Genomic DNA, 15,441 nt, shown 5'->3' on the forward strand with positions numbered 1-15,441 from the left:
GCGCTCTCCTAGCTCTCCGGTCTCTAGGGCAGCTAGATAAACGGAAGGTCTCCGGGGAGGAGGACAGGACGCTTAGCCGGCCCTTATAGTCCCGATTTGGAACTTCGAAAAGAGTACGTACTCATTTTCCAACCGGGTTTTGTGTTTTTTGTTTTTTCTTTTCTCACGCTGATCTTAAACGTATGTAAAGGTTTTGTGGGTGATTGGTTTGTGAGCAGACGAGTGGGTGATGTGTTCAGTAGGAATGTCAAAGGGGTATTTCACATCGGCCGTCTGGGCCCGGTGAGCTGTGTGATGCGGCTGATGGAACTGGGGGGCGGGGGGCAGGTCAGCCATGGTTTTGTGTCGTTGGGCACATCCTGGGTTAGAGTTGAATTAGGCGTTTGCATCTGGAAGGAAGTTAAAGCGATCCGGGATGGCGAAAATGTGTGTATGTGTAGGAATTAAGTTACTGTTCGAAGGCCGGGGGGGGGGGGGGGGGGGTAGGCTGTAGAAGTAAAATGGCTTGAAAATACAGTTGGTGTTTATTTTCTTTTGGTAGCTAAGCATGTTTTTGTTTGTTTTTAATCTAGAACTGTCGTAATATTTTGAACAAGAGCATAGGCCTACTCAACAGAGAGAGGAACTATAAAGCCCAGTCCATATGTGGTGGGATGATTTTGGTCCTCAGAACACAGGAGAACTGGGGCGGTAATTTACACCGAAGACAATAGGAAAGGGGAAGGCAGGGCCTGAGAAGAGTTTACAATAATTCATAGGCATCTTTACAAGAAGTTTGTCTACTTTGGGGGCTTTGAAAGACAGGCCAGAGTTTACCTATAAAGTAATATATGCTATAACAGCTTTCCTAATAGGATTGCCCTAGAAATCTTTTTTCTGCCCTCATCTGCATCATCTGGAAATCCATGTTATTGCCTTTAAATTTTTAACTGGGTGTGTGTGTGTGTGTGTGTGTGTCTGTGTGTGTGTGTGTGTTTTATGTCCTCGTTTTAGTAAACAAGTGGCTGAATGTAATAACTCATTCATAATCCCTTTTTTTGAACTTACCTCCTTTTAGGTACTAGTGGTGTGCCTTTTTTTAAATTGAGCACTTTGAAAGGGGGAATGATTTAAAATTAACATATCAAATTTTTTGCCGAAATTTGAAGTTCATTCTCATTTTTTAGGACCAGAGGGTTATCATTTAGAAAGTTATTTATTGATGCATTAGACTCTTTATGTATTGTATGCTTAAGGAGATAGTATAATTTTTGTTATAAAGGAATTTTACATTTCATTTGGCCTCGGTTAGATGCTTTTACTAAGGAACTAAAAAGTCTTATACAAAACTCACTAAAATTGTTCTAATATTTCAACTGCTGGTATTTTTAATTGGTGCTAACACTTGGAAATCTTAAAACAATTGTGATTGGCCATGATGCTGTTGCAAAGAAAGGATGAGATGGATTATCCTGAATAATTTGTAAAAACTAGATGGTTTCTGAGACTGCTTTATTAAGGTACTAAAGTTGGTTGTATGCCTTTTAAAGTTCATTTTGGTTTTGTAAGTAGAATTCTAGACTCAATTTTTGGGTTTTGAAGAGATAATAGTGTGTGCTTCCGTTTTTATTGTGTACTCTTTGAACACAGGTGATGAAGAATCGCCCTTTTAAAAGTTTCCTCTGAATCTGCTTAACTTTTCCCTAATTTAAAATTGTGTTTAGTGTGTGTTTTAATGCTCACCCAAGGATGCTTTTACTAATTTTTAGAGAAAGCAGAAGGGAGGGAGGGAGAAACATCGAATAGTTGCTTCATGTACACACCTTGACCAGAGGCAACCCCAGGTATGGGCCCTGACTGGCATTCAAACCCGAAACCTTTTGATGTGTGGGAAGACGCTGCAACCAACCGAGCCACCCGACCACAGTGTTTTTTAAAAAAAAACGTTGTATTTATTTGTTGTTTTTATATAGGTTCTCATTGGTGTAGCTGATCCTGAAAATCAAAAACTGGTTTGCTCACTAGTGCTTGTAGTAAAGATATACTATATCCAGCTTGTTTGTATTTGTTCCCAAAACAATATCTTCACATTGAAAAAATGCTAAATGATAAAAAGCACCATACTAATAACATCTTTTCACAATAGATTAGATTGACTTTGTAAAGTTCTTAGATTTTTCATGAGGATGTGATGTGTAATGTTAAATCTCCACTTTTTTCCTTTATCCTTAAATCACTCTTCATAGGAAACAGCTATTTAAGTTGGTACTGTTGTTGTTTTGTTTTGTTTGTTAGTGTTTTTTTTTTTACAAAAGTTTAAGAACATGGTAGACCTTCAAAATGTCTTTTTTTCCCCAGACTGATTTGAGGCCTACTTTGAGGGCTACTAGAACAGTGTTTTCCCCTCTCCTTTAGACAGTTTCCAAGGAAACATAAAACTGTGTCCTTTTAAGACTCAGAATACTTTTCTGTCCTGTAAGGTTCAACCTATTATTTTGTGGTACATTTCATTAGTTCTACTGTGCCCTTAAAATGGCCACCATTGAATGGTTATCACACTGCAGACCAGGCACTGAATAATTCTTAAAATGGTCCAGTGAGGTATAGGCACCACTGCTGCATTTTTACAGTTGGGCACAGCAGTTAAGTACTTTGCTTAAATTAAGGAGCCAGTGACAGGCTTTAGGGATTCAAGCTCAGTTTCTTTTCTCTTAAATTAAGTCCATACCAGTTATTTGTGTGCATAAGAATTAATTGTAATGTCAAATAAAAATGCATAATCTCACTTTTGGGATCTCTGTCTAGGATTAAAAAAACAACAGAGCAGCGTGGCTGGTATGGCTCAGTTGGTTGAGCATCCTCCCATGCACCAAAAGGTTGCCGGTTCGATTCCTACTCAAGGCACATGTCCAGGTTGCAGGCTTGGTCCCTAGTAAGGGGCATGTAGGAGGCAGCCAATAGATGTTTCTCCCTCTCTCCTCCTCTCTCTCTAAAAATCAATAAAAATATTTAAAAAGTAACAGCAACAATAAAGAACGGGCACCAGAAATGATACATATGCAGAGCTGATAGGATTTATAACCACATTTGGGAAATTCTACATTAGTTTATTTTAAATGCAAGAATTCTAAGGAGGGGAATTTCACTCTGCAGATGCTGCCACTAACAGTTGCACTGATAATTCAATCATGAAATTATTAGTGAATCCTATTGGTATAAAATAATTCTTGAGCATAAAGGAATCAAGTGAACATTGTTTTGTTTACAGGGGAGGAGGTGGTGAGGGAAATTTTTGAAATAACCAGGTGAGTAGGATTCCTACAGCTGCATAATGAAATTTGTAGGCTCTGGTAAGTTTCTGCAGCTGAAGGACTTCTGCATTAGCCTCTTTAAAGTGTTCTGGAATCTTAAACTAAGGAAGGATGGTTGTCTTGGGAAGGGAACTGGGTGGGAGGGGAAAGAGGTCTTCTCACTGTACCCTTTTTAATACTTTTTGAATGTGAATATATTGTCATTTTTTAAAATTTGTGTCTAAAAGTAAAGCAGTGAGTAACTTTTTTTAATATACTATGTTCAGTAACTTAAGTGGCCTTTTTACCTCCATTTTTAAAATTCAACCTAGTTTAGTCATTTAAAACTTACTCTTGGGGAGTGCTTGAATCATATTTAGTTACAATAGAGTTAAGAATTTTCCCCCTTCAAAAAATTGGATATGTTCAGAACTATAGTGCATCTAGTAAATTTACACTTTTATGATGCCATTCTTTCCAACATTAAAGAAGTACTTGTAGTTTGGCTTGGGTTCTTCATGTGCTGGATGGTGGTACTATGTGCAACTTTTGAGTGATCAGGTTTCAAAGGATTTGAAGAACTATTCAAGTGAATAATAAAACATGGAAAATGTGAATGAAAATTTGAGAGATGGGGCAAAGGTAGAGTTGATACTAAATGACAGGTTAAGAAATAGAGTTTGAACAAGAAGACTTAGAGTGGAATTAAGTAAACTTTCTTAAAATTAGGCAATGTATAATATTTGATCCTTAGAAATTGAGTGCTTTTTGGTGGGAGGAGTCAGGTTTCACTGCCTTTTCCCAATCTTTTTTTGCCTGACCCAAAACAGAAAGGTGGTGGTGTAGCGTTGTCATTGGAGTCATTGAGTCCTATGTTACATTTCCTGTTGTGCACCACTGAGAGGTGTTTCTTCAGTACCTCTGGCAAGAGTATGTTTTGATTGACTGCTTTATGTGCTTGTTTATTTTTTTATAGCATTTAATCAAACGGTATTGAGATGGATTGGGTTATGAAACATAATGGTCCAAATGACGCTAGTGATGGGACAGTGCGACTTCGTGGACTGCCATTTGGTTGCAGCAAAGAGGAAATAGTTCAGTTCTTTCAAGGTACCTCTAGTATTAGTCAAAGTTTAGTAGTATTTTATTTTATTACTCAGTTTTTAATTTAAAAAACGAATTTGCTTGTTTTGGGGGACTTTTTAATTTGAGTATATCTTGGTTAATGTATAGTTATGAAATTTGCTCCAGTTAATATTTAATACAGAATGTATAGAGTATGTAAAACCTAACTAATGTGCAATAAACTTAATTGAGAGTAATTATGTGTGATGAAATGAACCATGAATTAGAAGATGGAGCATAGTTAAATTTGATTTCAGCTTTTTTTTTTTTTTCATGTAATATAGGTGGGCTGTTAGAGTATGTAATTTATAAAGACACTGATAGAAAAAAAAACTTTTGTGTAATCCAGTTTTTTGAAAAAAATCTTCCATTTGTATTATGGGGTGATGGGGAACTAAGCATTTTGTTTTGTTTTGTTTAGACTTGTTTTAAATATTTGATTCAGATGGGAATGTTTCAGCCTTTAACACTGTTCCCCTTGATGGGGTTATTTGTCCTTGGGTTAAAGGGTTGGAAATCGTGCCAAATGGGATAACATTGACGATGGACTACCAGGGGAGAAGCACAGGGGAGGCCTTCGTGCAGTTTGCTTCAAAGGAGATAGCAGAAAATGCTCTGGGGAAACACAAGGAAAGAATAGGGCACAGGTGGGGATGGAGAGTTTGGGATGGTGTTAAATTTTTATTTTTGGGGGTTGTGGGTCACTATTGCTTAAGTGGGGGGTACCAGTAACATTTTTCTGGGATAGTTTAAAAGAATTGATAATTTAACTTGGAAACTACAGATATGGGTGGGGAATTAATGCTAATAGTTTGCTTAAATTAAAAGTAGATTGTTTCCATTTCTCTGTAGGATGTTGTTGATAAATGCTTTTGTATAATCAACTATTTTCTCTAAACATCTATCTTGTGCTTAAAGAAACAAGCTAAAATTATATTTATATCTCAAATGATTGACTTGTCTATGTAAAACTTAAATATATTAATTATTAAGTTTGTAGGTGTAAAAATGTTAATTTTATGGTGTATTTAGGCTAAATTGGGTTATGTATCTAGATACAGAAAAACTTATTGCATTTTGCCCAATATCTTATTTGCTCTAATACATTTAAGCTGAAACCAGTACCTTAAACCATTTTTAAATAGGTATATTGAGATCTTCAGAAGTAGCAGGAGTGAAATCAAAGGATTTTATGACCCACCAAGAAGATTGCTGGGCCAGCGACCAGGACCATATGATAGACCAATAGGAGGAAGAGGGGGTTATTATGGAGCTGGGCGTGGAAGTATGTATGACAGAATGCGACGAGGAGGTGATGGATATGATGGTGGTATGTGTATCTAATGAACAAAGGTTCTGTTGTCATTTTCTTAATGTTCCTGACACTTTGTCAAGAAATACAGAAATGGCAGTAATTTCAGTACCTACTAGGTTTTAAAACCTGTTCATGAAAATATGGATTCCCATGGCCAGCTGTGGGACTTGGTTGATGCACATATTGACACCTAGATAATGTATATAGAAGTTAAAATGAAGTTTTGGCATGTTTGGACATTTTCTGCTTGGCATCAGGGTGAAATTAAATGTCTAAATGTATTTATAGATTTTTTAATTTTTACCAAATGTTAATTTTTTTTCACATGTTGGGAGTTGCAATACTTTAGTCAAACTGCTTATACAAAGTATGCTTTTGTAAACTATAAAATTTATCTCTTTAAAGTATTCTTGTATTTTCTCAAATTATACAGGTTATGGAGGTTTTGATGACTATGGTGGCTATAATAATTATGGCTATGGAAATGATGGCTTTGATGACAGAATGAGAGATGGAAGAGGTAAATTAAATATTAAAGACATACTCATTTTTAGGTGAATTTTGGTAAAGTCAATTCAGGCATATTTTAGTGTATTCCTACATAGGCCTTTATACAGATATATACTTACTGGTAAATTCTCCATTTGATGTTTAGAACAACTATAAGTGTTAAAATCTCTTGGGGTTGTCAAAAAGCTGTAAATAGGAAAAGATGTATATAGGGAAGAAATATTTTGTTGAAATGCTTTTCTACATGTATCAGTTTATGATCTGGAAATTTTTTTTAGGTATGGGAGGACATGGCTATGGTGGAGCTGGTGATGCAAGTTCAGGTTTTCATGGTGGTCATTTTGTACATATGAGAGGATTGCCTTTTCGTGCAACTGAAAATGACATTGCTAATGTGAGTAATTTTAGTAATTAGTGGTTTTATACTAATTCTGGTATCTACATTTTTTAAAGCATTTTTAATTTTCTCATTTTCTTTTTAATATCAGAATCCCTTTAATGTGACTATATAAATCTTCAGTAGTTGATGAATATTTTTGTGTCCATTTTGTGCTGACCTACATAGGATTGAAGCAAGTAAATGCTACAGTTACAAAGTCCAGTTAAGAATTTAGTGAAAGACTGATCAGCGTAGTGGTAGTGACTGGGAGATTGTTTCCCTTGTGTGGAGTTTCGAAAGTATAAATATATTTAACAAGTGAAAAGTTCAAGTAGTTTGGTTTGGCATTCTAGGCTATATGGCGAGCTGAAAATAATGGAACTAGATGCTGCTATTAATTTGGAACTGGTTGGTTTTATATTGGTTAGAGAATCAGCAAACTTCAGCCCAATAAACATCCAGTACTTGGCTCCCAGTGGCCTACAAAGCCAAGAGTATTTACTGTGTAGCTTTTAAAGAAAATTTTTGCTCTAACTCTTACTGGGAATCTATTGGCCTAAGTTCCAGGTATCTGTGTTTCCCTAAGTGTGGTCTTATATTCTTAGAACCATTAGTGTTGATGTAATTATTAGCCTTGCAACAGGGCAGCAAGAAGGGTTGTTTTAATGAACAAAAACAAAGGCATTTCGTAATTTCGGTAATATGAAAGTAACAAGTTTTTCTTTTCTTTAGTTCTTTTCACCACTAAATCCAATACGAGTGCATATTGATATTGGAGCTGATGGCAGAGCAACAGGAGAAGCAGATGTAGAGTTTGTGACACATGAAGATGCAGTAGCTGCCATGTCTAAAGATAAGAATAACATGCGTAAGTAGTATCCTTGGCATGCTAGCTTGTTTCCTAGCTGTGAACTTGTTTATTACAAGTTCAGACTTTCATAGCTTTCTAGGGAACTTTATATTGAAGCATTAATTCAGACTCTTAATACTTGACAGATAATTAGCGCTTAATTTATTGAAAGAGGGAAATAGGTATGTTACTTGTCTGAGTTTCGTGCCTTTTGCAAATTAGTATTACTTTTATTTTTTTTTTTTTACAGAGAGGAAGGGAGAGGGACAGTGAGCCCGAAACATTGATGAGAGAGAAAGATCGATCAGCTGCCTCCTGCACACCCCCTACTGGGGACGTGCCTGCAACCAAGGTACATGCCCTTGACCGGAATCGAACCCGGGACCCTTCAGTCCGCAGGCCGGTGCTCTATCCACTGAGCCAAACTGGTTAGGGCAACAAATTATTATTACTTTTAAATATATATATATTTTTATTGATTTCAGAGAGGAAGGAAGAGAGAAAAATCAATGATATGAGAGAATCCTTGGTTGGCTGCCTCTAGGGGACCGAGCCCACATGTACCCTGCCTGGGAATCAAACTGTGAACTCCTGGTTCATAGGTTAACACTCAACCACTGAGAGTACCAGCTGGGCAGTACAACTCGTTAACATATACGCTGATCCACTTTGGATAAGTTATTCCTGCATGTCATCAAATCAGTTTTTAAGCCATTTAATTGTACTTCAACCAGTCATTCCCAAATCTGGCTACACATAATCACTTGGTACTTAAAAAAGTTTTCCTGGACATTACTCTTAAGATTCTAACTCAGTTCTGTGATTGGGCCTGGAATATATTTTTAAGAAGTATACCAACTGGTTCTGAAATAATGTATCAGTCCTTTTTATAGATAAGGAAACTTGTTCAAGATTATATCGTTTGAACAAAACTAGATTTTATCTCTGTCGAGCATTTGTTTTATCACTCCCCTCAGAATCTATAAGCATACACTTAGGTTTAATATTAGGTAGTCAGCCTGTTTATGCTTTGATAAATTTGATCCATCATTTTTCCTATTACTCTTTTTTTCCTAAAGAACATCGATACATTGAACTATTCTTGAATTCCACTCCTGGAGGTGGCTCTGGAATGGGAGGTTCTGGAATGGGAGGCTACGGCAGAGATGGAATGGGTATGTATAGTTTTGTAAAGTAAATGGAGTTCAGTTAGACACTTAGCAATCAACCTCAAACTTGTTTTGTTTTGTTTTTAAAGATAATCAGGGTGGTTATGGATCTGTTGGAAGAATGGGAATGGGGAACAATTACAGTGGAGGATACGGAACTCCTGATGGCCTGGGTGGTTATGGTAAGTGTCTTTGGTTACCCTGGTTCAGTTTGTTAGCCCCCGTATGTAGTGCAGACTGTCTTCTACTTTGATAACCTCCTATTAAACACTCAATGTCTTTTTTTCTAAGGTCGTGGTGGTGGAGGCAGTGGAGGTTACTATGGGCAAGGTGGCATGAGTGGAGGTGGATGGCGTGGGATGTATTAGAGCAAAAACCACCAACATAATAGTCCTGACAACAGAATCTGGTCTACTAGACTTTCTTACAGATTTAATTTCTTTTGTATTTTAAGAACTTTATAATGACTGAAGGAATGTTTTCTCAAATCTCATTTGGTAAAGCAACAGATTGTGATGGGAAAATCTGTTTCTGTAGGTTTTATTTGTTGCATACTTTCACTTAAAATAAATTTTTATATTCAAACCACTGATGTTGATACTTTTTATATACTGGTTACTCCTAAGAATGTGCTGCTTTCATAAGATTTGGGTTGGTGTATTTTATTATTAGCTCTACAAGTAGTAGTTCTAATTTTAGAGAACAATGGTTCACCTCTGCATACTCTGCGAGTCTTAATGAGGAGACACCTGGAATAGAGCTTGAAAAAGAGTGTAATAACTTTAATTTCTCCTGGACAATACTGTATATATAAAACCTAAGATGGGTTTAGATGGTTTCAGGAGTATAAATTCTAATTCTATATAATCTTTTTCAAATGTCACTTACAGACATAGCTCTGAAATGTTGATGAGGTATCTGGATTTCTAAATATTCATAATTGTGTTAACCAAGGATGGGAGTGTTGGAAATTTAAATTCTAGCCCTAGATTTTAGAATAAAATCCCCTCAGCACTTGACTGAAGTACCAAAAAGTGTTTCCAAAAAGTGATAGTTGTAAGTTATCCCAAGTCTTAGACTAGGTTAAGGTTCCAAGTGACATATGAGAATTCAGTACAAAGGTATTACAGTTATTTTCAGTTTAAGCCCAATAGTTAAAGCATTTTTTTAATAACTGTATAAATACCTTTAAAAAATGTAAGAGATAAGTCCATGTTGTAGTCTTAATTAAAATGAGAGTCCTCCAGTTGGATTTTGTATGGGATTATCTGTTCGGAGTTTCAGGGCCATTGTGTTAAATACTATATGTAGCAAGGAAAAGGTGCTTTTTCTTTTAATCCCTTTGATCATTATGGCTTTTTTCCAGATTGGCTAATGGATCAAATGAAACCTGTTAATGTGAATTCAGTTACTGAACTTGTTACTTGTTTTTGCTAGAATGTAATAAATATCAATGTGGGAGATAATAGTATGGCGTCTGTCCTAGAATGCTTTGTGTCAATTACTGATCATAAATCAAAGGTACTAAGTATATCTAACTGAAGATTAGACAAAGTGACTCCTAAGGAGTGATTTCTGCTTTAGAGAAGGTAGCTGTGGTGGCCTATATGGAGCCCGTCAACTACGCAATGTTTCATTTTAATAATGCCTGTACCTTCTCTCCTAGCTATCCCTTTAAGTATTATATTAGTCTCATACCACTTACATTTTTTAGAGATCACATTTGCTTTTACTTTCCCATGAGTAAAACTATAAAATGTTATCAATGAAAATTGCTCTTCTAAAGCACGATAAGTTTTCAAATCTTTTATTTTTATAAAATTCACATTTTATTTTAAAACATTACAGGGTAGAAGAATTAACAATCACAATTCCTTGGCACCATGATAGCATTATTGTGGTAGTACTGGCTAGATGAGGGAATGATCTTGTGAAGTTTGCAAATCTTCCTTGAAAAACAAAAGTGTTAGGTTCACAAAGTACAAATGAAAAGCTTCGTAACATAAAATTCAAAATTGGTATAAATGTGTTTTGTTTTTTAAAGAGCTAATACTAAATGGAGCAAATTGTATTACTGTGACAAAAGCTTGCCTACAAAAACCTCAATGCAGTGGTGATACATGAGTTTTGAATAGCAAAGAACTGAAGGAGAGATTAAAAATCATAGTTAACCAGCCTTGGAATTTAAGCAAAAATCACATTTTTTAATTTGTTCTAAGCACATTAATAAAAAAACACTTAGTATCATAAAAATGTTCATCCATCAATACAAAAGTTTCAATAATATAATTTATCTCTTCAACATTTCTATCAGAGCATTCAAGAAAGACCACCTAAAAATCTGTCGGTTCTGCCAGAAGACCTCAAATTGGATTATGGAGGAAATCTTAAGTAAAATACTAGTTTCAAACTTTGGCAATTTAAAAAAATAATTTTTACACTTAATGAAAGTATGTACTCTGAGGAAAAAATCCTGCAAAATAAGTAACCCCCATTCTAGGGGGTAGCCATGATTAAATTCACTAAATACAATGCTCCTAGGAGTAATGTAAGATTATTCTAATATCACATTGTTTGAAAGGTTCACAGGGGTAAAGTGCATGGCTAAAATTTGACTTAAAAAAAAAAAAGGGTAGGGCCCCTAGTAGTGATGCCATTCAAGTGATTGTATACAAGGGTAACTTGCTTTTTACAGTCAATTCTTGTATATGCTATAAGCAATACAATGAGATTAGTGTTTATTCAATCTCATGCTTGAAATGGTTCAAGTATGTATTTTATGGCAGGGCTGAGACCACATCTTCATCTGCTAACCAACCCTGGTTTAGAGGTGCTCAGTATGTGGTAAATGTTTTGCTCTCTATGCAGTAGCAGACCACTGCAATATTAATGCTTCTTAAAAACTACTGGAAAGATGTGCAAGTAGCAACTTTTAAGGTAAAAGGATGATGATTTAAACTTCCTTTCAAAATAAGGAAAAGGTTGTGGCAAAACAATAAACTCTTTAACCCACTGTATCTGAAAGAGAGCAACTACAACACTGGTTTTAGGAGTTAAGACCCAAAGGAAACATAAAATATTGGCCTTTTCTAATGCAACGTGAGCAAAGGGCCAAATAAATATAGTTGACACCTTACCAAGCTAATTGAAAATCTGATGAATTGTGATATTAACACATAAAAAATTCTACACATTTCCCATCTTTCTCTAAGAACCATGAAGCTTTAAAGTGCATTAAGAAAATTACAGGCACCATCAAATATCAACTCAGCGATCTGGAGAAGAAAATCTGAAGCCCTGTTTTTAAGAAGGCCTTTATAAAATAAGGCAACTGTGTTAGCTACTATCTGGCCTTATCAATGTTATTAAGAGTTATATGATTATTACATGAACTAGGAATTAGGTTGAAGTTATTTTAAAGCATGCCCTGTTGAAAATTCTTTAATAATGGAAATACCCAATTATGCAACTTTTTAATTCCCAATAATTGAAGATGTGAAAGATAAAACTGGTACCAATACTGTCTGAAAGCTGCTTAAGAAGGGCTGAGTATGTTGTGCACGTGTTCATACATAACATTCATCATCAGTACTTCCATACAATGAGGATTTCGCTTTAGAATCTTACGGCAAATTAGATGAGCATCTCTGAATCAGCAATGCATGACAGGAATCACAAACCCGTACTGGCTTTGGTGAAGAAGGCAAAGGCAGTTCGTTGTCAGAGCAAGCATTACAGAAAATTTCCCCACAGTTCCTACAGTGGTGCTATTGAGGGAGTGGGGGAGGAAATCAGAAAAAAAAAAAAATGAATAAAGTTAAAAGCCATATTTGCACCGAAACTTTTGGATTTGCTACTTCGCTTACCTTTCTCTTAGAGAGTGAGAATTCCTTTTCACAGAGCTTACAATGTGTTGCTTCTTTGTCTTTCAACCAAACCAGTCCCTAGGAGGAGGAAAATGCTCAAATTGATAACACTAAATTACATGTGGAAACATTTTTAACCTAGAACACTTTACAGGAATGTATACAGGTGCAGAATCAAAAACTAGTCTTGCCTGCCCGGTGTGGCTCCCTGATTGAGCACTGACCTATGAACTAGGAGGTCACGGGTTTCCTGTCAGGAATGGCCTGTGATGTGGGCTCGATCCCCAATAGAGGATCAATGATTCTCATTGATGTTTCTATCCCTTCCTCTCTGAAATTAATAAAAAATATGTGTATAATTTTTTTTTAGATGAGTCCTTTCTCTTTGAGAGAGATATACTGAAATAGTTGTAAATTAAATGTGAGCTTCAATTCAAAATAATCGGAGAAGGGACAGGATGTGGGATATATATATAACAAGATTGGCCACATGTCGGTAAATAATGAAACTGAATACTGGTTTGTTTTTACTCTACAATTACATGTTTATATTTTCATGAAAAATTTTTTAAATAAAAACCTATTACTGATGGGAGTTTTCTCTAAGGAAAGAACCTTAAAGATTATTTATTTAGTCTAACAAGGGCAAATTTTCACTGAAATGCATTTGAGTTTGGCATTAGGTGACTTTATACAGTAATTCCCTAAAACTTGAGAATTTGGAAATCGGATATTTGAGTTCATTAAGACTTCACCTTAAATTCAGTTTCACATGGCCATTAGTTTCCCTCAAGTTCTATAACACAAATTTAATAGCTACTGTGTCTATTCCTTAGTAAAAAGTATATGTAAGTATCTTAAACAGGTGGGATTTTCTTACCTAAAATTTTTAATTTGACCCATTCTTAACCAATCAAGATCTTGGTTAGGAAGAACATTTTTTCTTATAAAAGCAACTTTGTTAGATGGTGTTAGTTTTATGATAAAAAGACCCAGGTGGAGAGTCCTTGATGCTTTTGACCTCTAGGCATAGGGACCTTTATCACCTAACTAGAGAAAAATCCTCCAAGTAAAAAAGCCCACAGATACATTCCCCAAAATCTGAATTTTCTTAAAAGATTCCTGACAAAATTGTAAAGGAAAAAGGACTAAGCTTTTACAGATAAAAATCACAAGGTTAATTTCAGATATTACTGTTTTTGCAGTCTTAATAACTAGCACGTATTATCTCCTAGCAGAAGTAAGACAAATGGTGTTCAGGGTTAATGCATTTGAGGCAGTCTAAGGCTCCTTGGAACACAGGATTGTAAGAAGTGAAGGCTTTAAAAACCAGATAGCTCCAACACCACCTGCAAAGAATCAAATTATTTGAATTGTGGATTTTTTTCTTAAGCACGGCATAGGACCTTAAAAGATAATCCAATCCTACTTGAGCACCAAGAAAAAGGGAAGTGATTTGCCAAATGCCCCAAAGCCACCTGTTAGAAGCAGCTCTCCTTCCTGTTCAGCTTTGCCTGTAAGGGTTGGAGAACCTGATGTGAAGCAGATTCCCAAGCAGCACCATTAGATTCAGAGAGAACCTTTCTGATACCAGAGCTGGGCTTTTCAAACTTACTGTAATTTGACTGAATTTACCCGGCCTGTCTCCCCAGGACAGGCTGAGATCAGCACCTACAGCTCTCATTTTATCAAGAGAAGAAAATGCGGTCCAGAGAGCTGGAGTTGCTTTCTCAAGGAAACATGCTGTTTACAAGCAGAGCCAAGACTATAAGAGAACAAACTATTACTCTGCAAATAAATAGCTATTTTTCTCTGCCCAATTTCCAGAATGTAAGTCACCCAACTTATACACCACCACCACCACCAGACAGGACATTAGAGGATCCTTTTTCTGGAGAAACTCAACTGCCCCAGAGGGAAGTCCTGTTCTACCATTATTTGCAAAGGATACCCAGCAGTTTGCTAGTTAACAGGTTTCTCTAAGCTGAAGCCTACCAGTCTATAACAACCAACCCTCATCCATCCAACCATTGCACGGGCACCCCAATTTTTTAAAAATTGAAATGGGATTATTCAACATTTGAGGAATGACGGGCACGAGATACTTTAGCCAAAGAAACAAATTCAGAATGAAATACAGAATGGCAGTACCAAAAAACTTTACAGAAACTATAATGAATATCCTGAGAGAGAAAACGGTGCTATTTTAAAAAGGGAAAGTGAGCAAATAAGAGCCTGCTGAATATTAAAAATATGGTAGCAGAAATAAGTCTCTGAAAGCTGCATAAGCCTTGAGATTTCTTTAACGTCCAGTTTTCAGGCAACAACGGCATAGAAAAACAAGACTATGGGGAAAAAGATTACTCTGAGCAAGCAATCAGATAAAATCCAGAATGTAGTAAACTAGGACAGCTGTCCCAGACCCAACAACTGCTCAAAAAAACACACATCACACACAAATCTATTTTCATACATTTGAAAATCCGGACATCTAGGTAATATTTTGTTAAAAATAGACATGGATGATAAAACTAAAGAAAAACAACAATGATAACACAAAATATAAAATTGTTACTATAGGGAGAAGAATGCAATCAGGGAACACAAATACGTGTTCTATTAAATTTATAAGCTAAAGCAGAGAGTATGTCAGTATTTTAAAGCTGTACTATATGCCTCATATACATATCTTTTAACAGCAAAAAATATTTCACAGTCTTTAAATAATAACAGGAGGGCAAACATTCCTACCCATCTCCTTAAAAAGAGAGCAAAATAAAGGCATATGCGCATGTGCAAATTCTTAAAGTCTTTATTTTGGGGTTCACTTTCCAAGAAGTTACTGAAGCAGTGACCAAAACAAGTGAGTAAACCAAGAAAGTTACAGGATTCAGTTTAACAGGAACTCTAACATATGAAAAAGGTCAAAGGGATTCTAAGAATGGCAGTAGAGCAGAG

The 15,441-nt window shown here is 35.9% G+C and overlaps 2 protein-coding genes across 8 annotated transcripts in view; one reads left to right on the forward strand and one right to left on the reverse strand.

Moving 5' to 3' along the window:
* HNRNPH3 (heterogeneous nuclear ribonucleoprotein H3 (2H9)) overlaps window positions 1-10,083 on the forward strand; it is a 10,898-nt gene extending 815 nt beyond the window's left edge. For 2 of the 5 annotated variants that reach the window (XM_005876798.2, XM_005876796.2), the window contains exons 2-11: window positions 28-113; window positions 4,246-4,379; window positions 4,903-5,041; window positions 5,540-5,724; window positions 6,143-6,229; window positions 6,498-6,613; window positions 7,331-7,466; window positions 8,528-8,623; window positions 8,707-8,799; window positions 8,909-10,083. In XM_005876798.2, coding sequence (XP_005876860.1) covers window positions 4,268-4,379; window positions 4,903-5,041; window positions 5,540-5,724; window positions 6,143-6,229; window positions 6,498-6,613; window positions 7,331-7,466; window positions 8,528-8,623; window positions 8,707-8,799; window positions 8,909-8,985 — 1,041 coding nt within the window. In that variant the 5' untranslated portion in view covers window positions 28-113; window positions 4,246-4,267 and the 3' untranslated portion in view covers window positions 8,986-10,083. The remainder of the gene's footprint in view (window positions 1-27; window positions 114-4,245; window positions 4,380-4,902; window positions 5,042-5,539; window positions 5,725-6,142; window positions 6,230-6,497; window positions 6,614-7,330; window positions 7,467-8,527; window positions 8,624-8,706; window positions 8,800-8,908) is intronic. The other 3 variants (XM_005876799.2, XM_005876797.2, XM_014548160.1) reach the window with 2 other exon arrangements.
* Window positions 10,084-10,408: 325 nt separating this feature from the next.
* RUFY2 (RUN and FYVE domain containing 2) overlaps window positions 10,409-15,441 on the reverse strand; it is a 42,581-nt gene continuing 37,548 nt past the window's right edge. For all 3 annotated transcript variants that reach the window (XM_014548157.1, XM_005876790.2, XM_005876789.2), the window contains exons 17-18: window positions 12,484-12,561; window positions 10,409-12,384 (exon numbers count right to left, since the gene is read on the reverse strand). In XM_014548157.1, the coding sequence (XP_014403643.1) occupies window positions 12,241-12,384; window positions 12,484-12,561 (222 nt within the window). In that variant the 3' untranslated portion in view covers window positions 10,409-12,240. The remainder of the gene's footprint in view (window positions 12,385-12,483; window positions 12,562-15,441) is intronic.

The sequence above is a fragment of the Myotis brandtii genome, unplaced genomic scaffold, assembly GCF_000412655.1.
Source record: "Myotis brandtii unplaced genomic scaffold, ASM41265v1 scaffold499, whole genome shotgun sequence".
Lineage (NCBI taxonomy): Eukaryota > Metazoa > Chordata > Mammalia > Chiroptera > Vespertilionidae > Myotis > Myotis brandtii.